Raw genomic sequence first — 26,598 nt, forward strand, 5'->3', positions numbered from 1 at the left:
AGCAGGATGTTAATGTGAGGAATTAGCATGTAACTGGGAGATTAGCATGATGTTGATGTGAGGAATTAGCATGTAACTGGGAGATTAGCAGGATGTTAATGTGAGGAATTAGCATGTAACTGGTCACGGTAGTAGCTATGTTAAAGTCCGAGTTTACATATCAACAGAAGGATTTAGCATTGATGTAGCTGTGTTAATATGTTGGATTAGCAAGATGTTAAAGTCAGAAATTAGCATGTAACTGGGAGATTAGCATGATGTTAGTGTGAGGGATCAGCATGTGACTGGTCACGGAAGTAGCTATGTTAAAATCAGAGTTTACATATCAACAGAAGGATTTAGCATTGAAGTAGCTGTGTTAATGTGTTGGATTAGCAGGGTGTTAAAGTCCGAGTTTACATATCAACAGAACAATTTAGCATTGAAATAGCTGTGTTAATGTGTTGGATTAGCAGGATGTTAAAGGCAGAATGTTAGTGTGAGGGATTAGCATGCCGGTTTATTTTTTCCTTGTTTCAACGTTAGCACCACGGAAAGCGACGAGCTTTGTTCAGACGGACGAGTCCATCATTGTTCGGAACGGAGGAGGGGGGAGAGGGAGAAGCAGCCACGATGCGCTGGGTCTGCAATTATTTTGCAGTAGGGGGCGACAGTTGCGTCGCCGGCCCCAGTTGGCCGAGAGAGGCGTCACGTGACGAGTGGCTGTGGGGTCACACCAAGCCGCGCGAACATCGCCAGAGGACACATCGATCCGAGAATCGATGTCACACGTTGGAATCGCCCCGCCGCCGCCCGCTGCTGCCGCTGACGCTCGGCGATCCGCGCAGGCGTCGATTTTTAGCGACAGGATCGCGAATCGATTCCCTCCGGCGCTCCACGCCATCACGACGATGTTGACCACCGCCGCCTCCGCCGCCCGGCACGCGGCCAAGCGCCTGGGAGTCAATGGCGAAGGCAACGACCGCGTCCAGGCGGGCGCGATGGTGAGCGTCAGTGACGAGCGACTTGACGAGGTGTTTTTATAACGAGAAGATGTTTCTTTTACTCCTCCTCGCCCAGAGCCTCGTTGTGAGGCCTGGGCCAGAGGCTTCACTCAGGCGACGTGCCACCACCACCACCAGCCGTGTTTATATTATTTAACGTGATTGTTTAGCTTTGTAACTCGCAGATTCCAGTGCCGTTGCGAAGAGCTTCTCGTTGTTGGTGTTGGGGATGGACCACGCGGACCACAGCATCGCTAGGCTCTGCTTACGTTCAGTAAAACGCGTTTTGGTAAACGTGGATTTCGTGTTCGTTAACACCTTGGGCTATTTCCAGTGTAATTTTTTTATACGGCGTTTTCTCTTCTAAGGGTGGGTATTCTCTTTGCACTGAACTAAAATAATAAAAAAATATGAAACAATAAAAACATTACTCATTTTTCATATTCTTAGTTTTTTCGGTAAAGTCACGTTGAAGAGAAACAACAAAATAACAAAATATATATAAAACAATAAAAATTCTCACGACGTTTCGACCATAACTCAAACGGTCATCATCAGGTGTGTCGGTTTGCATAAATTTATTTTGAAAACGGCATATTTATTTATTTATATAAAAAATAACGTTTGCGTCACGCGCAACGATTGGCTGTTTGCCAGGACTAGTCCATCTATTTTTTGAAAAGAGGAGGGGGGAGACGAAATTTGTTTTTATGTATGCTGTCTGAAAGCCACTGTAAGCGTGAACAATCAATCAAGAACTGAAATGATTTATCAAATCTTTCCAATGATTGCTAAGATAGAATCCATCTTCTCGGTTGAAATTGTCTCTGTGTTTGTATATGTGGATAGCCTCATGAACGAATCTCTCATGGAAGCCAGATGGCTTACAAAGAACCTCCGTCTTGGAAAAGTCAATGGCATGTGAGCCTACTGAATTAGAACAATGATCTGCTACGGCCGAGGTGTTGGTCCTACCGTGTTTAAGGTCTGCTTTATGTTCACGAATGCGGTCCGAGATATGGCGTTTGGTTTCTCCAATGTAACTACTACCACAGAGGCAACTTAGTTTGTAGACACCAGGGTATTGTATGTCCGGAATCACATCTTTTACAGACGGAACCAGATCACGGATTTTATGTAATGTGTTGAAACGGACCTGGATCTTGTGTTTATTCAAGATTTTGGAGATCTTTTTTGTGATCCCAGCAATGTAGGGTAAAGTGATGGTTTTGAAAGGCTCCTCAAGAGGGTTCTTCTTCATGGTTTGAGTGATAGCTTTGCGGATTGTATAGTCGGAGTAACCATTAGCCCTAAGAGCTTGGTGTACGTGCTTGAGTTCACTGCTTATGTGTTCCTGGTCGGATATGCATTGGGCTCTATGATACAGAGTCTTGATGAGAGAATTCTTCTGTGATGGATGGTGGTGGGAATCCGGTTTCAGATAAGCATCCGTATGGGTAGCTTTCCTGTAGACAGAGTGGCTCATTGAACCATCAGGTCTCTTTTTAATTAGGACATCCAAAAAAGGTATCTTGCCATCTATTTCGACTTCCATGGTAAATCTGATGGCTGGGTGTATGGAATTGATGTGGTCGAAGAATTGGTCTAGAGCAGGCCGGCCATGTGGCCAGATGACAAAAGTGTCATCCACGTACCTCTTCCATAAGGTTGGGCGCAGAGTGGCAGTCTGGATGGCGTCAGTCTCAAATTTCTCCATGAAAATGTTAGCTATAACTGGAGAAAGGGGGGAGCCCATTGGGGTGCCCTCAGTTTGTTTGTAGAAAGTTCCATTCCAAGTGAAGTATGTATTGGTTAAACAGTGTCTCACCAGGGGGGGTACCTCAGTGTTTAGTCCTTGATGAACCAAGTCTTCAATGATTGCAATGGTGTCAGGTACAGGAACCTTGGTGAATAAGGAAACTACATCAAAACTGACAAGCAGGTCGTCTGGGGACAGGGAAATACCCTTGATTGTTGATACCAGGTGAGTAGAATTTTGTACCGCAGAGGTGGTCTTTCCAGTGAAAGGACGCAGGATTTCAGACAAAAAACGAGCTAGTTTGTAGGTGGGGGAGCTGATAGTAGAGACTATGGGACGAAGAGGTGTATCAACTTTATGTATTTTTGGTAAGCCGTATAATCTTGGTGGCCTGGCAGCAGAAGGTTTCAATGAAAACTGTTTAGATTGATCAATTAATGCGGTTGAATCAGAAATTATTTTGTTGGTTTGTGTGACGAGGCTGTTGGTGGGATCTCTTTTTATTTTTGTATAACTACCATCGTCGAGTAATTCTTTAATTTTGTTGTTGTATTCTATTTTATCCATGATAACAGTAGCATTGCCTTTGTCAGCTGAGAGAACTACAATATCATTCCTCTTTTTTAATTTATATAATTCAAAACGCTCATTTTTGCTGAGGTTGCTAGCTGGCATCTTAGCGTTTTTGAGGGTTGCAGCGATTTCAGATCTTGCTACGTCTGCAGCGATGTGACCCAGGCCCCTGAGAGCAACGTCTACTTGGGCAATTATATAAACCGGATTCCCACCACCATCCATCACAGAAGAATTCTCTCATCAAGACTCTGTATCATAGAGCCCAATGCATATCCGACCAGGAACACATAAGCAGTGAACTCAAGCACGTACACCAAGCTCTTAGGGCTAATGGTTACTCCGACTATACAATCCGCAAAGCTATCACTCAAACCATGAAGAAGAACCCTCTTGAGGAGCCTTTCAAAACCATCACTTTACCCTACATTGCTGGGATCACAAAAAAGATCTCCAAAATCTTGAATAAACACAAGATCCAGGTCCGTTTCAACACATTACATAAAATCCGTGATCTGGTTCCGTCTGTAAAAGATGTGATTCCGGACATACAATACCCTGGTGTCTACAAACTAAGTTGCCTCTGTGGTAGTAGTTACATTGGAGAAACCAAACGCCATATCTCGGACCGCATTCGTGAACATAAAGCAGACCTTAAACACGGTAGGACCAACACCTCGGCCGTAGCAGATCATTGTTCTAATTCAGTAGGCTCACATGCCATTGACTTTTCCAAGACGGAGGTTCTTTGTAAGCCATCTGGCTTCCATGAGAGATTCGTTCATGAGGCTATCCACATATACAAACACAGAGACAATTTCAACCGAGAAGATGGATTCTATCTTAGCAATCATTGGAAAGATTTGATAAATCATTTCAGTTCTTGATTGATTGTTCACGCTTACAGTGGCTTTCAGACAGCATACATAAAAACAAATTTCGTCTCCCCCCTCCTCTTTTCAAAAAATAGATGGACTAGTCCTGGCAAACAGCCAATCGTTGCGCGTGACGCAAACGTTATTTTTTATATAAATAAATAAATATGCCGTTTTCTAAATAAATTTATGCAAACCGACACACCTGATGATGACCGTTTGAGTTATGGTCGAAACGTCGTGAGAATTTTTATTGTTTTATATATATTTTGTTATTTTGTTGTTTCTCTTCAACGTGACTTTACCGAAAAAACTAAGAATATGAATTACTGCAGTCACGAAAGCTTTAAATCAAAATTTAACATTACTCATTGTTTTTTTCAGTAAAGTCACGTATGTAGAAATACAATAAAATTATATTAAAACAAAAAACAATCACGACGTTTCGATCACAACGCAAGCGATCTTCATCAGGTGTCAAGAACAAATCACGGAGGTAAATACAGCAAAAGATGAGAGACGAGAATTCAACAAACCTGAAACAACATTATGTGAAGCACATCCAGTCAGGCCAACAACACAGACACTTCCTGGCGGACCACGAATAAAAACATTGCCTACCAGGAGAAATTCGTTCATGAGGCTATCCACATATACAAGCACAGAGACAATTTCAACCGAGAAGATGGATTCTGGCTTAACAATCATTGGAAGGATTTGATAAACCGTTTCGGGTCTTAATTGTTCACGCTTACGGTGGCTTTCAGACCGCATCCATTATTTTCGTCTCCCCCCTCCTCTTTTCAGAACATAGATGGACTGGTCCATCTGAACAAACTCTCAAATCGCTCTCCGTGGTGCTGACGTTAAAAAAAATGCCACTTTTCAAATTTTCTTGCTGTGGTTTTCACACCTGATGATGATTGCTTCTTGTGTTGCAGTCAAAACGTCGTGAGAATTGTATTGTTTTATATTTTTATTATTTTATTGTTTCCCTTCTACGTGGTGACTTTTCCGGAAGAACCAAGAATATTAATCCCTGCAGTCACGAAAGCTTTAAATCAAAAGTTAAAATACTAATTAAGTTAAAATACCGATATGTTAAATGTCCCACGCGATAGCGTCGTGGGGTAGCTCTTCGACCCTCCCCAATGTGATTAAAAACTTTGCGGAATAAAACTTTACAGCGTCTACAAAAGCGCACCTGGCGGTGGGGGATGCGAGTTCCAGAGTTTGTAACTCGAGGGCCGTTTAGATTTAAAGTTAAACTCGCGAACGTTCTTAGCTATTACTGAAATGATGGCACTGAGCTATGGCCATTTTTTGCCAAACGGATGCATATTTAAAAAGCCCTTTAATGCAAGTGTCTGCATCTGCTCCGATATCACTTGCCGGCGATGTTAGCCTTGGCTTTATTTTGGTGATTTTGAAAAAGTTTTATGGTTTGGCCATGATTGTTTTGTTGTAGTACGGAGTTAGACTGATGGCTTTAATCTTAGTTGTCTTGTGGTTGTTGTTGTTTGACTTGCATCCCACTGGGATTTTTGCACACAGCGTTGGTGTACGGTGCTATTTCAAGGATTATTTTGCTGTTTTTTCCTGGATTTTTTGTTTGCACAGTCACACAAAGTCACTTTAAGATGTTTTTATTGTTCATGTTTTTGTTTGTTGCGGTTGCACCCGATTCAAGAGCCAAATGGCTCACAGGGCTATACCAAATAAATGAAACTGAAAACTGTCTTCTCGGTATAGGAGGAAACAACAGCTTTGCACAATAGTCGTGTTGAGTTTGCTTCCTTGCCGACGTGCACAGGACACGTTTGAGGACCCACACAAGCCCCCACCGTCGGCTGTGGTTCACGTGCGGGGACTCTCGGACACAGCCCTCGAGTCGGACCTCGTGGAGGCCGTGCGGTACTTTGGCCTAGTCAGGTGACCAGTCGGTGGTGACCGTTGCCCGCATGGGGAAGAAAGCTGTATTATTATTATTGTTGTTTACCGAAAACACCAAAGATTAATTCCTGCAGTCACGAAAGCTTTGAACCAAGTTTAAACCGCCTCTACGGGGAGGTATAAGGTCTGTATCTTTGTGTCTGTCTTTGTGTTGTCTTGTGTTGTCTCTGCTTGTGTATCTGCCTTTGTGTCTGTGCTTGGATTTGTTTCTCTGTGCTGTCTCTGCCTGTGTGTCGGTCTTGGTGCTTCCGAATGTTTGCTGCCGTGCTCCACTTTGCTCTATGCATACCTCATGCTAAAATGTCCCATTGTCTCTCAGCCTTGCCTTCTCATGCTAAAATGTCCCATTGTCTCTCAGCCTTGCCTTCTCATGCTAATATGTCCCATTGTCTCTCAGCCTTGCCTTCTCTGCCTATTTAAGGCGACTTCACTGTGTGCTTGTACCTGTGCTGGTCCGCTGTACTTGAATGTCTATGTGTGTGTGTGCCGTCTGTATCTTAAATTTCATACTTAACTTGCAATTTAGCAATCTTTGAAATAACGTAATCAACCAGGCTTTGCGTTAATTGTGTTTTGACCGACCGTCTGTGTTGCTTTATTTGGTTTCCAAATTCTGCTAAACTCTTGTCTGTTTGGTATGCTTCTCTCTCTATGTCCCCTATTGTGTCGGTGTTAGTTCCCCCCTACTTGGGTGTCTGTATATACATCTGGGGTTATGTGTTTCCCCTCTCTCTTAAATTTAGCTCTTCTGTACCTGATGATGGTTGCTTGTGTTGCAACCGAAACGTACGCTATTATGTAATTTTATTAATTCTTATTTATACGTGACTTTACCGAAAAAAAACAAAGATTATTGTTGTTATTATAGTTATTATTGTTATTGGTGTTGTTATTATTGTTATTATTGTTGTGGTGGTGGTGTTTGCGGACGTGGAGTGAACGTAGACCTTGGAAATTCGAGTATTACCGATTTTCGGTTCAATAACTCAAGAAATTGCATAACACAAAAATACTCGATGGTTCTTAAGCACGGGGTGGGAGATGCCCTTTCTGGGGGTGCAAGACGTGCCAGATTATTTTTTAACAAGGTAAATCCATCGAAACACATTGAGCACGGGCACGTACGCACCGCTACTTTGTTCCATCAAACCTCTAAATTAATAAACATTGTACGTTTTAAAAAAAATATTGAGAACCAAAGGGGGGGTGGCAAGGCTGCAGGTTAAAGCTCAAGAACCACTTACGTAAATAAAAAGTCGTGGCCGCGTGTGGCGGTGGACGAGAGGGCGCGGCGTTGCCCACGTCACGGCGTGATCGGCGACGCCGTGCGTGGCTTACTCGGGGCCTTGCCAGCCTGAAGTGACCAACCAAAAACCACTTCATCTTCTTTGGGGTTCTTTCGGTAAAGTCACCACCGCGTAGAATGAGAATAAAATAATAAATTAATAAAAATAACACGATAAAATTCTCACGACGTTTCGGGCCACAACACAAGTGGCCTTCATCAGGTGAAGGGACGAGACTGCCAAACTGAAATGGGACAGTCTCGTCCCTTCACCTGATGAAGGCGACTTGTGTTGTGGCCGAAACGTGAGAATTTTATTGTGTTTTTTTATTATTTTATTATTTTATTCTCATTCTACGTGACTATACCGAAAGAACCAAAGAAGATGAATGCTTGCAGTCACGAAAGCTTTAAATGGAAACAAAAACCGTTTGTTTTTCAATTTCCCCAAGTCACGAATTCCCTCCGAATTAAAGTGCCGCTGCTGCTTTTGTTGTGCCGTCTGACAAAAGCGGCACACGTTCAACTGTGATTAGTAACCGTGTTAAAAATTAATATCTCGTATTGAAATGGTGCACACACGTACCTTGTTTATGTACGTTTGAAGAGGCTTCGTTTGTCAGGTGATACATCGACAGAAGAAGACTACATTACCCTCAAGATGTATTTTAAATATAATTATATTCTTACAGTACATTCAATTCCAACGTACTACACTGCCAAACTGAAATGGGACGTGGCATCTAACCTGCATCAAACCAGTCTCCACTCCGTTGCATGCATTGAAACATTTCTTGAGATCAAATGAGGTGACTTGGAGCAGACCAACCTCGTGTTTAACATTAACAACAACAGGCATGCGTTTTAAAGTCGGCCACATCTTTGAATAACGGCACTCGTTTGAATCGCTCCCTCCGTGCAGCTACGTGGTGATGATACCCAAGACGCGGCAGGCGCTGGTGGAGTTTGAAGACCCGGAGAGCTCCCGCAGCTGCGTCGACTACTCGTCCAAGGGCTCCGTCTACGTGTGCGGGCAGCCGGCCTACTTTAACTTCTCTACCAGCCAGAAGCTTTGGCGCCCTGGCGTCCCGGGGGACAACGGCAACAGCAACCACATCCTGCTCTTCACCATTCTCAACCCCATCTACCCCATCACCACGGTGGGCATTGTTACACTTACAGCAGCTGGACATTAATGTGTGAATAGTTTGTCGGGTGTGCCACGCACACACGCGCATGTTTCATTTATACGAGTGAAATTATGTCCGTTTTGGATTACAGTGAATGGCTTTGCTAAGGAAATTACATTGATCCTTTGGTTCATTTGAGGCAATTGAAGTCGTGTTTTTTGTTTGTGCTTTGAAGTCTACCAATGGCATTGAATAAAAAACAATATATAGACCTAATGTTGATTTTGGAAAGCGTTGATGTCCTGTATGGCTCGATCTTAAAAATTCACTGGAAAAAAAGCTTTTCAAATTTACTTGGTAATGCGTGCAAAATCACCTCGCTGCGTTTGTGTGCTCCATGTGGTCCTGCAGGATGTGCTTTACAACATTTGCAAACCATTTGGGCCTCTGCAACGCATTGTTATCTTCAGGAAGAATGGCCTGCAGGCCTTTGTGGAATATCCTTTCAACGAGATGCATAACCGTAACGATATGTCTGCCATTCACGTAATTTTACGTGTTATTTTGGAGATGCTAAATGTATTGTTTTTAAAATGAAATGGTCGTGTTTTCCTTAATTTTTGGCCACGTTTGTTTCGGTTGAGAGCGCCGAGAGAGCGAACTCATCTCTGAATGGAGCGGACATCTATTCGGGCTGCTGTACTCTTATAGTGGACTATGCAAGGGCAAGTACAACCGATACTTTGTACATTCACAAGTGTGTGCACCACAACCTGGGTTTTTTCACCCGCAGACCAAAGATTTCATTTAATATTATGAATTGACCACTTTGGTGAGCAAATAATGCTGAATACACACGGCAATTCATTGCTAGATGAGGGCTTCTGCACTCGATGCCTGTTGTGGGGGTTATTTGACTTGTGTGCGGGGTAAAGGAGTGTAGCATATATTGTGGCAGCATAGAAATACAATGCACCCAATGGATTTTACAGCTGCCCACCACACAGCCCCACAACCTACAACAACCCATTGTGCATGACGGGCATCCTTGCCGTTGTCTAAAGTCAAACTTTTCCCAATTGATATTACCGTGTGAGGGTGGTTCTCATCTGAGCCAGTGCCCTGAGCCAGTTAATGGAAAATTCGCATCCAGTGGGAAGGGTAGAGTTGGTTTTTAATTCGATTTTATTTGGTGACGGGTGATTAACATTCAGCCATAGGCTGCTTTGCGAGACCTGCAGAGTACCTGAGGGGAGATGTTACATTGTTAGCAGGAAATAAAATTACAGAACAGTAATAACGAATGCATCATTTTCATAACGGGGTTATGGCACTTCAACATTTTTGAGGTATATGATCAAGGCTAACGCTTTACAGTACACGAGGAACACTGCGAATAAATAATACCGAGTTAGGCAGAGCATGCCAAACTTATGTGCGATTAAACAAGTTTGGAATTTAAATAGGCCACCGAGGGATAGCGATTTTTATCTGCAAACACGAAGGGAGCTTGTTCCAACGAAGAGGGATAATCAACACGTGATCTTAAAAAAAAAACTGGTGGCAGAAGGCCACTGTTTTCCCACAACTCCGATAAGCACGCTTTTGCTACGTACGGTGCGAAAGTTTAGCTTATCGTTGACTTGCTACGTGTGGCAGCTCTTATTCATTCATCTTCCAGGAGGTTAAGGGTTGCGTTAAGTACCTCGGCTTTACCGCAAGTTGCGTGCCGTAATTGTCTCGGGGGTAATGACCGCTTAATAATTATTATGCTTGTAAATTTTAAATGGTTCTAAAGTTTCGATTTAAAGCTTTCGTGACTGCAAGGATTCATCTTCTTTGGTTCTTTCGGTAAAGTCACCACGTAGAAAGAAAATAAAATAATAAAATAAAACAATAAAATTATCACGACGTTTCGGCCACAACACAAGGTCGGGACGACAGGTTTGTTCCTTTCACCTGAAGAAGGCCACTTGTGTTGTGGCCGAAACGTCGTGAGAATTTTATTGTTTTATTTTATTATTTTATCCTCATTCTACGTGGTGACTTTACCGAAAGAACCAAAGAAGGTTCTAAAGTTATATAATTTTTTCCCAGCATCTATGCCCTATATGCTGGCCACGAATAATGTTTATCTTTTCCCCCTGCTGTGTCCTCTTTACAGGCGACACGTCTGAATGTGTTTAAAAATGACTCTGAGACCTGGGACTTCACCAACCCTGGCCTCAAGCAAGGTAAGACCAATATTGAGCATATCAGAGCCGCGCTCTCTCGACAGCTGGTGGTGGTGAGCCCTCGGGTGTGTGGGGGGGGGGGTGACGTTTTTAACGCAAGGGCTGGGGGGTGTGCACGGCGTGATGAAACAGGCATTGACTTTCTGTACGCGGCCGGCTTTGCCGTGTTATACTTGAAGATCAGTGGCCAAGTAGAGGGGGAAGTTTGGAGCGTTCTCAAGAGGATAATGCAGCTTCTGCACTTGAGATTTTGGTTGCAGAAAAATGTCACACCTGCAGACACTTGGTTGTCTTGAAGCACATTGGTGTACTGTTTACAATCTACAGAACTTGGTCGTTGTCACAGGAAGTTATTTGAAACGCCATTCCCCTCTTTTGTATCAATCATGCAATCACTGCAATTGTGTAGAGCTGGTCAAGGTTATTTTCGTTTATACCTATCTTCTCCATATATATAAAAGGCAAAGTTGTGAATATGTGTGTCTGTTCAAAATGTTTAGCGTACTTCCCGACATGCAACAAACTGGAAATTTGCCATGTGGGTACTTTCCAGACTGTACACCGTGCAAACATTACACAAATACACTTTTGTTTTTTGGGGGGGGGGGAGCTCGATAATGCATTTATTTTTTGCACGGCAAGTGAGCTGTGACGTCAAATCTGTCACGTGACCCGTAGTGTAGCGGTTAGCGCTACGCTGCGCTACGAACCCGGCGACCCAAGTTCGATTCCCGCTCACCGCCACCACCGGTGACGATTATTTTAACCGGTCCTGGGCCTCCCCTAGGTCGACTCAGCCTCAAACGAGTAACTGCTGTGGTGTGTGAACATCGCCACTGGGGAGACAAAGGCGGCCGGGCGTGGTGGATCCAAGTCCCGGGCGAAGCCGGGTAGTAACAGCTAGCGCAACATATAACTAAATAATCTTTGTGTTTTTTTAGCCCATGCTAAGCTTGCGTAGTTTACTCTGGGCAGATTGGTTTTAAACTCGTGCCCGTGTACTTTGTTTTTTCTAGTTTACCCTTCAGAACAATTTGGCAGTATAAGTGAATGTTGTGAAGAACAGGATTCACAAGGAGGCATGTGGCTGCTGGAGTGTTCAATAATCCATTGGATTAATTTTTTTGTTACCATTAAAGCTGTTGCCCTGGTACTGGACATGCGATAGATATTGCCATTAAGTTGGTGGCGTTTTAGATTTTGATCAGCTTTGAAGATTTTCCCAACGTCAAGTGCATGTGGCCCATAGGCGGGTACTCGGTTGTTCGGGGTGTATCAAGGCTGGGCATTTTTACACTACAGTGTAAAACCTTGCATTGCGAGCATAATTCGTTCCGGGAACGTGTTTGTAATCCAAAGCGCTCGTACATCAAAGCACTCGTCTATCAGTTGTGTGATCACGTGACTCACGGAGTACAAAGTGTGTCTACACGTACACTGCTCGTATTGCAAGACCTCGCTCGTTTATCAAGTTAATATTTATTTTCAATTTTAGCTCGTCTTGCAAAACACTTGCAGACCAAGTTACTCGCAATCCAAGGTTTTACTTTTATATTTAGATTTACCAGGGTGTGTGTCTGTTGGATCAGAAGTAGGTGCCAACTTTCACTGGCATATTTGAGGTGGACATTGCACGTTGCGTTTTTATATTTTGTAGGGTTGAGAAACCTTGACTGCATTATGTGGTGTCTGGATACTAAGCGGAGAAGCTTAGAGGATGTCAGAAAAGCCGATATTTACGATTGAAAATATCACTTATTATAAAGTAACCCTTTTAATTTGGTACGATTGAGCCTGAACAGGAAAATGGTATCTTTGTCCCGAGTACATTGTGTGTACGCACAGATATTAGTTTCCGAAGAGGTAAGTCTCGCCACTTTATCAAGGGAGCTTCAGGGACACGGTGCGGTTTGATTTAATCGCCAAATTTCCGTAAACGCTTCGAAGAGTATTTTCCTCACTCCCAACATCAACGCTACAAGGAGCATCTGCGAGCATTGCCGCACACAAGCACACGAGGCAATTTGCAAGCAACACACGAGCAATCAAGCGCCCGGCAGCCAACAGCCACCGACGTGAACGGCGACGACACGAACGGCGACATTGGCGACATCCTCGTCGGCACTTGGGAGGCACCGGGGACCAAGCAACCAACACGCCGCCACCGCTGTGACACGCACGGCCGACCCGCGCCCCCCACGCCTGCAGCGCCACGTCACGGAACACTCGGCGCAGCACGCCGCGTCCGCTGCACCGCAACCGCCACGTGCCGCTTGGCAGAGGCCATCGGATAACCCGCGTCCAGCCGCAGGCACCGGGGGACACGGCGCTGACAGACCGGCAAAGCACCGGAACCGCCGCGAAGAAGCCGGGAGCGACGAAAGCCCGCATTCACCGCGAACGGGACTTGGAAATAAGCCGAACGGAACGCGTGCCGATGCGTTTGGGGCTTAAAATCGCTCCGTTGGTGAGAATTTACCTCCACGCTCGTACGTTTAGACTGCCTTGCTAAAGTTTTGTTTGCAAACGAGGATTTTGACATTGCAGATGCCAGACACAACGCATTTCGCATCGGTTTATAAGCGGCGATCTTTTTCATTTTAAAGGTTCGTAAGGCCCCGTCGCCCACTTCAAGCGTCCCAATTTTAAGCCCCAAACCAAAAAGGGTCGCCGGAGAGCGAGAGGTGCGGTGGCACGGACAACGCGGGGGGGTGCATTTGTGCCAAGCGTGACTGCTGTTGGCGCAGGAAAGAAGGCGCCGGCCTTTCTGTTGCATCCTCCTCGCGATGGGTCGTCAGCCGCCGCCCGACTCTGGGCAACTTTGTGTTCCCGTCGAAGCGTAGACTGGGTAAGAAATGAGCGGGCATCGCAGGCGGCAACCACGGACACTCGCTGACGCCGCACCTCGGAACAATTTGTCGCGTGCATCTGTACACCTCCAATAAATTTTGTTTTTTCTTCTTCTTGCGATGAGCGTTTCTTTACGCGCTGTATTTTGTATGGTGCTCGTTATTTATGTTGCGCCGTGTGAAATCTGCATTTTAAAAAATACCGCCAATTGTTTTTATCGACAGACGCAGCGCGCCCCCGTGTGGAGTGTGCCCGGAATTTCTTAATGTGTTGGTCATGTGAATGTTCTGGGTGCAGAATGCATTTTTTGGATTGTCCTTATTTTGTGCAGCAATGAGCGCTTATGTTTCCCGTGGGTGAATTTGGTGATCGTTTTTTTGTTGTTTTCAGAGGACAATGCAATGATGCCAGCGAAGCAAACGTCTCTCCTTGGCGACCATCCCAAAGCACACGCTTGCGGTGGTGGCGACTGTGGAGGTAATCCCCTTGTTGCGAATGCTATAATTTCGGTTTCCTTCAGCTTGCTGTCAGATTGAAAGAACCTGCTGCCTGTTGAGAACATTTCTTATTTGGAATTAGTGTTAAGGTGCATCCTAAAAACCTTTTTTTGCAATTAACAATTGCAACTTATGAGTTGCTTTGTGTTTTAAGAGACGATATTTCCAATAGCTATCAGATGTATTGGGTATTTAAAACAAGCTATGCTGAATAAGAGCTCTAGCTTGGTGGCCCTCAACCTAAAATAAAAACTAGTTTAGTCTATTCCCTAGGCAACTGAGTCTTCTGGACCAATGTTTTCCAGTGTCTCCAAGGAGTAGAGTGGTGATTCCTGGGTTACCTGACCTTATAGGAAAGGGCACACATGTGTAAGATGATGGTTGTCATAAATCTGTTTTTCAGAGAAGTTTAGAGAGTTTCAGCTAGTTCACGATGCGTTTCCCCCTCTTGTGTGTTTGCGTCACAGGCCACCAGCAGCCACCACCACCGGGCGTCGACTACGGATCTGGCGGTGACGGCATGGGCGGTGGGGGAGGAATGGGCATGGGAGTAGGCATGGGCAACCAGGTTGGGCCCCAGGGTGGTACCCAGGGCCAGCACGTGCAGGCCATGATGAACCAGCAGGCCGACAACAAGGTCCTCATTGTGTACGACTTGGACGCCGAACGCTTCAACTGCGACCGCGTGTTTAACATCCTCTGCCTCTTCGGCGACGTGGAGAAGGTGCCTTCGCTGGGTGTTGCGCGCACCTGCTTTGAAATGAGTCCCCGTTTTTTTTCTTCCAAAGGTTCAACCGCGGTGCAATGCGTACGCACGCGTGTGGTGCACGTCGTGCGCTGATCGTGTTATATAAAGTGGGAGATTCACACGACCAAATTTGTTCACCGATTGACAACATACACATTTGGTAATTTTCTTTGCAAAAATGTACCCAATGCGAAGTGTTCTTTGTGCATGTTTTCTAATGGCCCCTCGGCCAACACTTCACATTTCAACAATGCGTTACAACGAAACTTGTAGATATTTTCGTGCAAGATTGCGCGATGCTGAACCATCTTACGGGTTGTTATTTTTGTAGGTTAAGTTCCTGAAGAGCAAGCCGGGAGCCGCCATGGTCGAGATGGGAGATCAGTACGCCGTGCACAGGGCGGTTTTTCACCTCAATATGTCTCAGATCTTTGGAAATAAAATCAACCTCTGGTGAGCCTTTTTGTCCCCGTGTTAAATTGGTAAATGTAACTCGTCATATCCTGTTAATGTAATTGGATACTGCTTTCCATTTAGAGAAGACAACTTTAGTAAATATTTAGTGCAAGTGACTAAATTTTAGGACGGTGAAAAAGAGAGCTGATGAATACCGTGAACGAAACACTCGTCACAGCTCATGAGGACCCCGGTGACTTGCTTTCCAGAGCCTTTATTGAAGTGGCGAACATGAAATTTGGATTCTAGATTTGAAGCTTTACGGGGAGGGCCTTTATTGAAATAGCGAACGTGAAATTTGGATTCTAGATTTGAAGCTCTACGGGGAGGGCTTTCACCTATCTGTTAGAGCTTTCAACAGACAACGGGACAAGAAGTCAAAGCTCATCGAGACGCTGACCTTCCTCAAAAGATGCCGCGACAACAAGCTTAAAGGACGCGACCTGGGCTTGCTGTCTTCACTCCAACGCTGTCCTCTGGACAGTCCGGTCCCTTCACCTGATGAAGGCCACTTGTGTTGTGGCCGAAACGTCGTGATTTTTTGTTATTTTATTTTTTACCCACGTGACTTTACCGAATCGAACCAAAGAGCACGTGAAATTTGGAACGTGATAAAATAAAAACTAAAAACAGTTTCTTCGCGCTATTCCCTCCCTTCCGCCCTCGTCTCGGCAGCGTGTCGAGGCAGCGGTCGATTGTGCCGGGCCAGGCGTTCGAGCTGCCGGACGGCACCGACAGCTACAGGGACTACGCAGGTTCTCACAACCACCGCTACGCCAACAGCGAGAAGGCGGCGAAGAACCGCAACCAGCGTCCCACCGCGGTGCTGCACTTCTTCAACGCGCCCACGGACATCACGGCCGAGATGTTCGCGCAGGTCCGTGCCCCCGCCGCCCCTTCAGCCTGCTGCCAGCAGCACAGAAGGGGAGCGCGTTCGGTTTCTTTAAAAGTTTTCCCAGGTAAAGCTTTTATAAATATTCAAGTCCAAAGTTTGCACGTGAAACAATCGTGGGTTTTTAAGATGAGCCTATTGATGTTGTGGAGTTTGTGGTGGCCAATGACACGTTTCCTGTGACGGGACAAATGTAAAATGGTGTAATGTAGTTTCCTTTCAGCGGTTAAAACATAAGATGTATAAATAATGCAGTCGATGTTCCAAAGGGACTTTTTTGTTACAGACTAGACAACACCTCGCGTTAATTTGTCCTGTTTAATACATTACGATTCATATTCATTCGTATTCGAAAGGTTTACATTTCAGTCTTTGGACATTGTTTCTGCAAATGGTTGCATTCCCCCTGAGTCTATGCTTGGTGTTCACAATAATCTGAGCACTTTAAAAGACTGCTCCAAAGCTGGCGAATGTAAATTTAAAAATGGACAACGGGATTTGTGCCTGCAATTAAAATGACATCTCCCGAATGCTTTACCGGTGCACGTTAACTGTTACCAACTATAACGTGAACGCCGCCCGTTCTGTCCCCGCAGCTGTGCGACGAAATGTCGATTGCGAAGCCCCGCTCTTTCAAAGTGTTTTCTGGAAAAAGTAAGTCCCGCAAAGTATGTTTATTATTTATCTTACGTGTCATGGCACAGAATAAATCGTGTACTGTATTCTCCATGCAATCGTCGCTTGATTTACAGCACGACGCCAGATGATCTGCAACGTGTGCTATGAGGCCATGCTCAAGAAACCCTGTGAGAAATTCTCTCCCGAGAGCAATCCTTGCTATTCACTCGCGCCCAAGCTGACTGAAGCGTGTTAGCGTAGCCAAGGCATCGGACTGAAGCCTTCCTGCTGCAGAAATTCACCGACGACTGACACCATCCTTTAAACACGGCAAAGGGTTTCATATTCTTGGTTCTTTAGGTAAAGTCACGTAGAAGGGAAACAACAAAATAATAAATATATACAAACACAGACAATTTCAACCGAGAAGATGGATTCTGGCTTAGCAATCATTGGAAGGATTTGATAAACCATTTCGGGTCTTAATTGATTGTTCACGCTTACGGTGGCTTTCAGACCGCATCCATTATTTTCGTCTCCCCCCTCCTCTTTTCAGAACATAGATGGACTCGTCCATCTGAACAACTGCCAAATCGCTCTCCGTGGTGCTAACGTTAAAAATAACCGCCACTTTTTTCAAATTTTCTTGCTGTGGTTTTCACACCTGATGATGATTGCTTGTGTTGCAGTCGAAACGTCGTGAGAATTTTATTGTTTTATATTTTTATTATTTTATTGTTTCCCTTCTACGTGGTGGTGACTTTACCGAAAGAACCAAGAATATGAATCCCTGCAGTCACGAAAGCTTTAAATCAAAATGGTGAAGGGTGTTGCGTTTTACACGACCCAAATGACTCCATGAGCAACGGTCCGTCCACGTGTCCAGCCGATAGGAGCGTGTCCGGCCTGACGGAGTGGGAGACCAAGAACGATGCCATGGAGGCTCTGGCGTGCATTAACCATCACCCCCTGAAGAACGCAAGTAAGTTGTGGGGTGTTGGCCATTTGTGTTGGTGCGATGACATTGAAGCGGTGCTGCATTATCGGCAAATCTTTGGTCGCACGCTCTGTTGAGCACCTAATGTTCAGATTTGGGGGGGGGCGCTTGTTATTACCATAGCACCATCTGTGTACACTGGCTGCCTAGCAGCCTTGGGTGAAATTGCAGGAAGTGAAAGCAGTTGTAGATTGTTGTATTATATATTAACAGGTTGTTATTTATGGGCGATTTGGATTTCGTTGTTGTTTGCATATACAGAATGGAATTGAAAGTTGACATAGCCAAGCACTTTCACTTATCACAACTCAACGTTATCTTAGCTCCCTGAACGAGTTTGTCGACATCGACAAAGACCCTCCTAAGAATCGCTTCATTGTTTTAAGTTTTTGTGTGCTCCAGTGAAGATGTCATGTGGCTCCCCTGTTTTTATTTTCTCAGATGTTCCATACTTCTACACCCTCAAACTGTGCTTCTCCACTGCCCAGCCTTCATAGAAGACAACTCAACATGTTTCATGCCGTATTGAACGTCGGTGTCAACATCATTGTCACTTTGTGTATTATTTGTGAATGTCCCATCACTCTTGTTGAAAGTTAACCGTGGGTATAGGTCGAAAGTGCAATTTGACGCGTTTACATTTTAGTTGTCATTTTTTGGAGGATTAATTTAGATTTCTATATTGACTGCACCGAAAGATTTTAAAGGTCGCAGTGGAAATGAAGAATGTTGAAATTAAAATAATTATGGTTAGTCTCCTTAACCTGCCGAGTTTGTCTGCCGTGTGCATTGCCATTTTGTCCATGAGCCCCAAACCAGATTTCACTTGGCAGTCCTCGGGTGCCGTAACTTTAGCGGCTCCAATTAATTTACAATTTGGGGGGGTTCTCAACTTGCTCATAGCCAAAGTTTTTGCTCCCACCACGAGTGATGCTCCTTTCTTGCTGTAGCCCATGGCACTAATATTGCCCATTTAATTTCATAACGGAGAGCTCTGAAATAAATGCCAAAGAGACCCTTTTGGGGGGGGGCTGGTAAAAATATACCCCGACTCATTGACAATCCCATTGAAAAACATGGGTTGGCATTCTGTACAGTGCGTGTATTTAGCAGGTTAATACGCTTGCAAATATAAACCCCAAGAGAAAATAGAACAGTGTTTGAAAATAAAAGCATGGAGAGATGCATGTTTGACATCGAACTGGAATCGATTGAACATGAGCTTGGAGACATGAAGGAAGTTGGGCATAGGGTAGGTGAGTGACTGAGTGAATGAGTGACTGAGTGTGTGGGTGGCTAGGTGAGTGACTGAGTGTGTGGGTGGGTGGCTAGGTGAGTGACGGAGTGAATGAGTGACTGAGTGTGTGGGTGGCTAGGTGAGTGACTGAGTGAATGAGTGACTGTGTGGGTGGCTAGGTGAGTGACTGCATGAATGAGTGACTGTGTGGGTGGCTAGGTGAGTGACTGTGGGTGGCTAGGTGAGTGACTAAGTGTGTGGGTGGCTAGGTGAGTGACTGAGTGAATGAGTGACTGAGTGTGTGGGTGGCTAGGTTAGTGTGTGAATGAGTGTGTGGGTAGCTAGGTGAGTGAATGAGTGACTGTGTGGGTGGCTAGGTGAGTGAGTGACTGAGTGTGTGGGTGGCTATGTGAGTGAATGAGTGACAGTGTCTGGGTGGCTAGGTGAGTGTGTGTGTGGGTGGCTAGGTGAGTGACTGTGTGGGTGGCTAGGTGAGCAACTGTGTGTGTGGGTGGCTAGGTGAGTGAGTGACTGAGTGTGTGGGTGTCTAGGTGAGTGAGTGAATGAGTGACTGAGTGTGTGGGTGGCTAGGTGAGTGAGTGACTGAGTGTGTGGGTGGCTAGGTGAGTAACTGTGTGTCTGTGTGGGTGGCTAGGTGAGTGAGTGACTGAGTGTGTGGGTGGCTAGGTGAGTGACTGTGTGTGTGTGGGTGGCTAGGTGAGTGAGTGACTGAGTGTGTGGGTGGCTAGGTGAGTGAGTGACTGAGTGTGTGGGTGGCTAGGTGAGTGACTGTGGGTCTGTGTGGGTGACTTATCAGGGACGGGTCCCGTGTGGCCAGTGGTCGAGACCTGTACCTTGGCTGGGTCAGGTCAGACTAGCCTCCCCAAGGACCCCCTTAGCCGGAGGACCCCGAGACCCTAGCCCAGGAATAGGGCGAGTTAGACCGAAGCCGTACCTCCTCAGCTAGCAGCCGGTGAAGGGGCCGTTACCCCTTCAAGTAGAAGGCTGTATTGTATTGTTAAGCACCTTTGTAATAAATAAGCGTTGCCTCTACCGATTCGTCTCTACGCCGTCTTAAAGAACCCATTACACATGTACAGGCATAGCTCTTACGTCTTTAACCATTGAACTTGTTTTAAATATATATAAAATGCTCTAAACATTTATCATGTGCACAGTATTGTAATATAGGCGGGTACTGATACCCCAATGAAGTAGTGCTCATATTTGGTCAGAGGAAAACCAATGCTCATTCGGTAATGCATCTCCATTGGAAGCATGTTATGATGACCTCCTACAGCGCTGTTTCACGAAGTGTTCCATTTATCAAGAACGCATCCTGAGCGCCATAACAGACTCACATAAAACTGAAGGCCGCCTGGGATCAAACTTACAAAATAAGCGGATGAGAGCAGGTTGGTGTGCTTTTGGAAAATGTAACTTGATAATGAAACGCAAGACCCAATCTAGATGTGACTCACTTGCAGCACTCCACTGCCCCTACTCCACACCCCCTCCACTCTCTCCTCCCTGGCTCCTCCCCCCTCTCTTACCTACATAGCCTCTTGTCACGGCAGCCCTTTTGCCCACTTCACCAATTGTTTTCTTGCTGTGGTTGTCCCACCTGACGGCGGACGCTTGTTGTGCTGCGCCCGAAACGTCGCGGATTTAATTTATTTTATACCTACCACGTGACTTTACCTAAAGAACCAAAGAGCAAGGCCCAATGTTTAGAGCGTTAAAGGGTATGTAAAGCAAGGCCAAAGGCACGTAGAGGCACAACCATAAGATAACATAACACATTCTCCTGCGGAGGGAGCTGGTAGTAGGAACATTGGGCTGCTCGGTCAATGGCCAGGGTCAACGGCGGCACCATCACGTGGTGTATTCCGTAAATATGCTCGACATCAGCTTTTGTGAGGACTGCTGTATCCCAACACGTACCAGGGTGAACTTTAACAACAATAAGCCCTGGTTCTCAGCAAAGCTCAGAAGGTTGAGGTTGGAGAAGGAGGAAGTGTTTAGGAGTGGGGATAGAGACAGATTCAAGGAGTCGATGAACAGGTTTAGCAAAGCGGTGAGAGAGGCTAAACGACTACTCAGAGAGACTAAAACACCAGTTCTCTACTAACGACGCTGCTTCTGTCTGGAGAGGGCTCAGGCAGATCACCAACTACAAACCCAGAACCCCCCACACCACTAACGACTCCCGCCTAGCCAACGACCTGAACGAGTTCTACGTTAGATTTGAAAGACAATTGGACTATCCTGAACCACCCCTTCCCACCCGAGAGGCCCCACCCATACTACAGAGACGATTCTCTCCTTTCAGGAGGGAGAAGTTAATAGACTTTTCAAGAGGCAGAATCCACGCAAAGCAGCCGGGTCGGATCTGTCTCTCCAGCGACCCTCAGACACTGCGCTGACCAGCTGTCTCCAGTGTTCACCAACATCTTTAACACCTCCCTGGAGACATGCCATGTACCAGCCTGTCTCAAGTCCTCCACCATCATCCCTGTGCCCAAAAAGCTAAGGCCAACAGGACTAAATGATTACAGACCGGTCGCCCTTACATCTGTGGTAATGAAGTCTTTTGAGCGCCTGGTCCTGGCACACCTCAAAGCCATCACAGACCCTCTCCTGGACCCCCTTCAGTTCGCCTACAGAGCCAACAGGTCTGTGGACGACGCAGTTAACATGGCCCTCCACTTCACCCTACAGCATCTGGACGCCCCAGCATCCTACGCCAGGATCCTGTTTGTGGACTTCAGCTCTGCCTTCAACACCATCATCCCTGCCCTGCTTCAGGACAAGCTCTTCCAGCTGAACTTGCCCTACACCACCTGTAAATGGATCACAGACTTCCTGTCTGACAGGAAGCAGTGCGTTAAGCTGGGAACACAAATCTCTGACTCCAGGTCCATCAGCACCGGAACTCCTCAGGGCTGCGTCCTTTCCCCACTGCTTTTCTCCCTGTATACCAACAGCTGCACCTCCAATCATCTGTCCGTCAAACTCTTGAAGTTTGCGGACGACACCACCCTCATTGGGCTGATCTCTGGTGGGGATGAGTCTGACTATAGGTGGGAAGCTGACAACCTGGTGACCTGGTGTAGCCAGAACAATTTAGAGCTAAATGCTCTAAAGACAGTTGAGATGGTTGTGGACTTCAGGAAGAATACAGCCCCCCTCACCCCCATCACCCTGTTAGACTCCCCAGTCAAAATTGTAGAGTCCTTCCACTTCCTGGGCACTATTCTCTCCCGGGACCTCAAGTGGGAACTGAACATCAGCTCCCTCACCAAGAGAGCTCAACAGAGGATGTACTTTCTACGGCAGCTGAAGAAATTTAACCTGCCAAAGACAATGATGGTGCAATTCTATACAGCGATCATTGAATCCATCCTCACCTCCTCCATAACCGTCTGGTACGCTGCTGCCACTGCCAAGGACAAGAGCAGACTGCAGCGTATCATCCACACTGCTGAGAAGGTAATTGCCTGCAATCTACCAACCCTCGAGGACCTGCACACGACAAGGACCATGAGGCGAGCGAGGAAGATTATGGCCGATTCCTCCCACCCTGGACACTCTCTGTTTTAGCTACTCCCCTCCGGCAGAAGGCATTCGGTCCATCAGGACCAAAACCTCACGCCATAAAAACAGTTTCTTCCCATCTGCTGCTGGCCTGATTCTGTGAGGGCGGGCATGAGCCGGCGTGAGTAGGTTACACGTTGAGTTTTATAAGGGCACCACGGGGTGACCAGCCCCTCCCCACCCAGCCCCACCCATCCCCACTCAGCCCCACCCTCCCCTCCCTCCCCTCCCCACCCCGCCACACCCACCCCACTCAGCCCCTCCACTGCCCACCCCACCCAGCCCCACCCTCCCCTCCCCACCCTCCCCTCCCCACCCAGCCCCTCCCCACCCTCCCCTCTCCACCCAGCCCCACCCCTCCCATTTTTGGATGCACGACGGTCTGACACAACAATAATCCCCTGTGGGCTGGTGGTGTAATAACCAGGAGGTTCCTACCAGTATCAACTTTATAACCAAGTGTAAGCCCAGAGTCTCGATGTATTTTATTTCAGTGAGCCCTGGGTCAACACTCATGAAACATCACGAAAGCACAGCAAGTACAAAGCAATTTTAAAAGCGGTTGCAGTAACAGCTAAGCATAAATTAGAATACATTTCACAACATTTTACAATTAACATTGCCGAAAAGGTCTAACTAAAATCTGAAAACTCATACTATCTATGCAACAAATCTGAAAAGCGCTCAAATTTATAACATCCAATTATGGAATTAATAGCTTATTAAAAACCAATAAAATCGTAAGGTTGGGGGTTGATGGAGGAGCGGATAGCATCGCACACCTGAGACACCTACAGTGGGGGGAGGGGGGGGGGCGAAAGGGCAATTTTACAAGCAATAATGGAGGGAAATGTTTTCAATTCCTCATATGATCGTGTTTTGTTTTCGTGGAACTGAACACATTTAAAGGAACATTTTGCATCGGTTTGAAACATTCAGGCTGGCCTGCCTCCAATCCACCCTGCTGTGTTGTGAGGAACTCACATGTTCTTGAAAGATCTGGACAAATTCACACCAGTGACTTCCTCAATGAGGCTAGACTGTGTGTTAGCTGGGTCACATAGCCCACATGCCCAGCCACCGCATGCCCAATCAGTTTCTGTCTAGCCAGATAGAAGGGACTGAATGGTCATGGTACAAGCTACAGAACACAGGGGCTGCTGTGGTACAGGAGAATATAAAGCTGATTGGACTTGCCAAGGATTGGTACCAGCGTTGTCAAGATCGGCCTCTGTGGAGGAGGCTCATGAAGGATGCTACTGGGCAGTTGGAGGCAGTCGCTCTGCAAGCATCAACGTAGGGTGGAGGAGCGACGCTCAAGAGTGGAGCAGTGGGCGGCTAAAACACACAAGTTGGCACAGTGGGGCTCACAGGCCGTGTATCTGCCATTTACCTCTGTCAGTTAACCCACAATGATCTGGGCCTGTCCAATGACCTCTTGCCTTCGAAACGGGCACCATTGATTCAAAGGCGCAAGCTATTTGGTGACATTACCACCAGTTAGTGGCGGAGCGGTGAATGGCGGCTGTTGTTGTTTTTTTTCTTCCGATTTTTTATTTGATAATTTATGTACTTTCTTTGTTGCTTACTCTTTTGTCAACCTTGGACTCGGGGGATCGATTTTGAATAATGAGACTATCCTGGTCCCTTGAGTTCTCACCTCGTTAAACATTTATTTGAACTAAACTTGAGGGAAACACACATTGTCACGGTAAGTAAATGCGCAACCGGTGGGCTGTAAGTCAAATGCTCTTGGAGTGTCCCACTGAGTGTTTTTTTGTTGTTAAATAGCTGGAGATAAGAGATAAAGCGAGATTGCAGCCAAGCTCCCCCAAGACAGAGATAACGTGCGTGATGTCACGTGCCTAATAGCCAACGTGAGGAATCCTGCCGTATGGTGAAAGAGTTGTGTCTAGCTCAGACGTGGGCCATGTACGGCCCAACGCGCTTTTTAATCCGGCCCGCCGAACTTGTCCAAATATTATTATTATATTAAATTTTCCTTCTCCTGTAATGCCCCCATTTTCCCACTAGATGGCGCACTTTGACCGCGAGTTACGACACGTTTTTGTATTTCATAATCTTAGCTCTTTCGGTAAAGTCACGTTGAAGGGAAACAATAAAATAATGAAATATATTTCAAAATAAGTAAATTACTGCAAACCGACGCACCTGATGACGACCGTTTGTGTTATGGTCGAAACGTCGTGATAATTTTTATTGTTTTATATATATTTTATTATTTTATTGTTTCCCTTCAACGTGACTTTACCGAAAGAGCTAAGAATATGAATTACTGCAGTCACGAAAGCTTTAAATCAAAATTTATGTTTTTGTATTGTTTATATTCGTGCAACTTGTTAAATTGCCTTGCAAACGAATGCTTTGCTACCTGTTAAAGGCCAAATCCTTTCACGTAATGATTTTTAATGTCATTTATATTTAGTTCACACAAACACTCCATCTGTTCCTGGCCCGGCCTCTCTGTCAAATTTTAGAACCCACTGTGGCCCGCGAGTCAACAAATTTGCCCACCCCTGGTCTAGCTAGTAAAAAAAAAACGAGTTTGTTGCTACTTGGGTTCCATGAGCGACCACTGGGTATCTGAAGAGCGCACCTCAAGAACGGTGACTTCTAAGATCTCAACGGAAGTTGCTTACCCAAATGTACAAAAGGGAGATCAAGTCATCAGATTTGAGTCAGTTTTTTTTTAAAGATACAGCATTTCTTTCACATGCAATCATCATTGATGATTTTTGCCAACCGTTTCCTGAAAATGGCCCTCGTTCAATTTGGTCTGAAGGCTCCCCGTCAGGTTCAGTGTTACAACTCTGAGGCTTGTTTCATAAATCCTTCGCACAGTTTCAAAGCCAGAATGAGGGCGCCTAAGGACCCAGGTGTTAAGCCCCAGAGGCTCAAGAGAGCCAGATTAAGGCGACCCTGGGTCGTAGTAACATCCTCTCACCTCGAATAATAGTGAATTCTGGAACTCGTTCAACATCTCCAAGTCCCTGGCGCGTTTATCGTTAATCTCCTGCACCAGTGCTTCCAGCTCGTTTGTCAGATCGTCAGAGGTGGGCCTGCCCAAGGGGGTTGAGAGCAGGGTCGAGGCTTCCTCGGCGGCTGAAGATAATTGGGTGGAAGGGTCATAGTTGGTGTTGGAATCGTACCTGGTGTTGGGATTGTGACAGGTGGGAGAGAAAATGTACGAGACACAATGTGATCGTGAATTTCTGTACGGGGAGAATACGATCCAACTAGGGAGCACAATGTCCAATAGTGCAAAACTGTTGGAAATTATACTCCCTGAGAAGGTAATTATACTTCACAAAATGTATACTCCCTGGTCAGGAATACATCTTTTTTTGTATTGCCTAACTGTCGTCTGTGACTTTCTATGGCCCTGATGACCACGATCGGGATCATAACCATCCCCATCACGTGCACCATCGTCATGAACATCATCGCCATCACGATCACCACCATCATCACGATCACCACCATCACCCTCACAATCACCACCATCACCACGACCCTCACGATCACCACCATCACTACCACCCTCACAATCACCATAAAGATCTCCAACCATCACTACCATCATCATGATCACCACCAACCCCATCACGATAACCACCCTCACAATAACCACCCTCAGAATAACCACCCTCACGATCACCACCATCACTACCACCCTCACAATCACCATAAAGACCTCCAACCATCACTACCATCATCATGATCACCACCAACCCCATCACGATAACCACCCTCACAATAACCACCCTCACGATCACCACCATTACTACCATCAGTTTAACACGTAGGCTTTCGCGACCAATATTATTCATAATAAAGGTTTTTGGGTTAGATCGCGTTTATTTATAAATGTGTCGTAACCCTCCACCACCCGA

General features: G+C 45.9%; 1 protein-coding gene and 1 long non-coding RNA gene across 8 annotated transcripts; one reads left to right on the plus strand and one right to left on the minus strand.

The window, feature by feature from the left end:
- The first annotated feature begins 385 nt into the window (after positions 1-385).
- On the plus strand, positions 386-20,140 carry LOC116937086 (heterogeneous nuclear ribonucleoprotein L-like). 7 transcript variants are annotated; one of them, XM_076061142.1, is made up of 13 exons: positions 390-1,013; positions 6,004-6,122; positions 8,351-8,588; positions 8,970-9,055; positions 9,187-9,283; positions 10,723-10,792; positions 14,033-14,119; positions 14,607-14,863; positions 15,219-15,340; positions 16,019-16,220; positions 16,832-16,889; positions 17,740-17,835; positions 18,292-20,140. In XM_076061142.1, exons 1-13 carry the CDS (start codon positions 762-764, stop codon positions 18,345-18,347), a joined length of 1,740 nt encoding a protein of 579 aa, XP_075917257.1. In that variant the 5' UTR covers positions 390-761; the 3' UTR covers positions 18,348-20,140. The 7 variants fall into 7 exon arrangements, with proteins under 7 accessions (XP_075917261.1, XP_075917257.1, XP_075917258.1 ...); XM_076061143.1 differs by having other exon boundaries at positions 392-983; XM_076061144.1 differs by lacking the exon at positions 6,004-6,122 and having other exon boundaries at positions 393-1,013; positions 8,373-8,588.
- Positions 20,141-23,151: 3,011 nt separating this feature from the next.
- LOC142914711 (uncharacterized) lies at positions 23,152-26,009 on the minus strand. Its single transcript, XR_012935489.1, has 2 exons — positions 25,650-26,009; positions 23,152-23,475 (listed from the first exon to the last, which is right to left on the minus strand). It is a non-coding gene; the product is annotated as an uncharacterized LOC142914711 (long non-coding RNA).
- Positions 26,010-26,598: the final 589 nt, after the last annotated feature.

Source organism: Petromyzon marinus, unplaced genomic scaffold (assembly GCF_048934315.1).
Source record: "Petromyzon marinus isolate PM22_M1 ecotype Great Lakes invasive population unplaced genomic scaffold, UKy_Petmar_22M1.pri1.0 PM_G_Scaffold_29, whole genome shotgun sequence".
Lineage (NCBI taxonomy): Eukaryota > Metazoa > Chordata > Hyperoartia > Petromyzontiformes > Petromyzontidae > Petromyzon > Petromyzon marinus.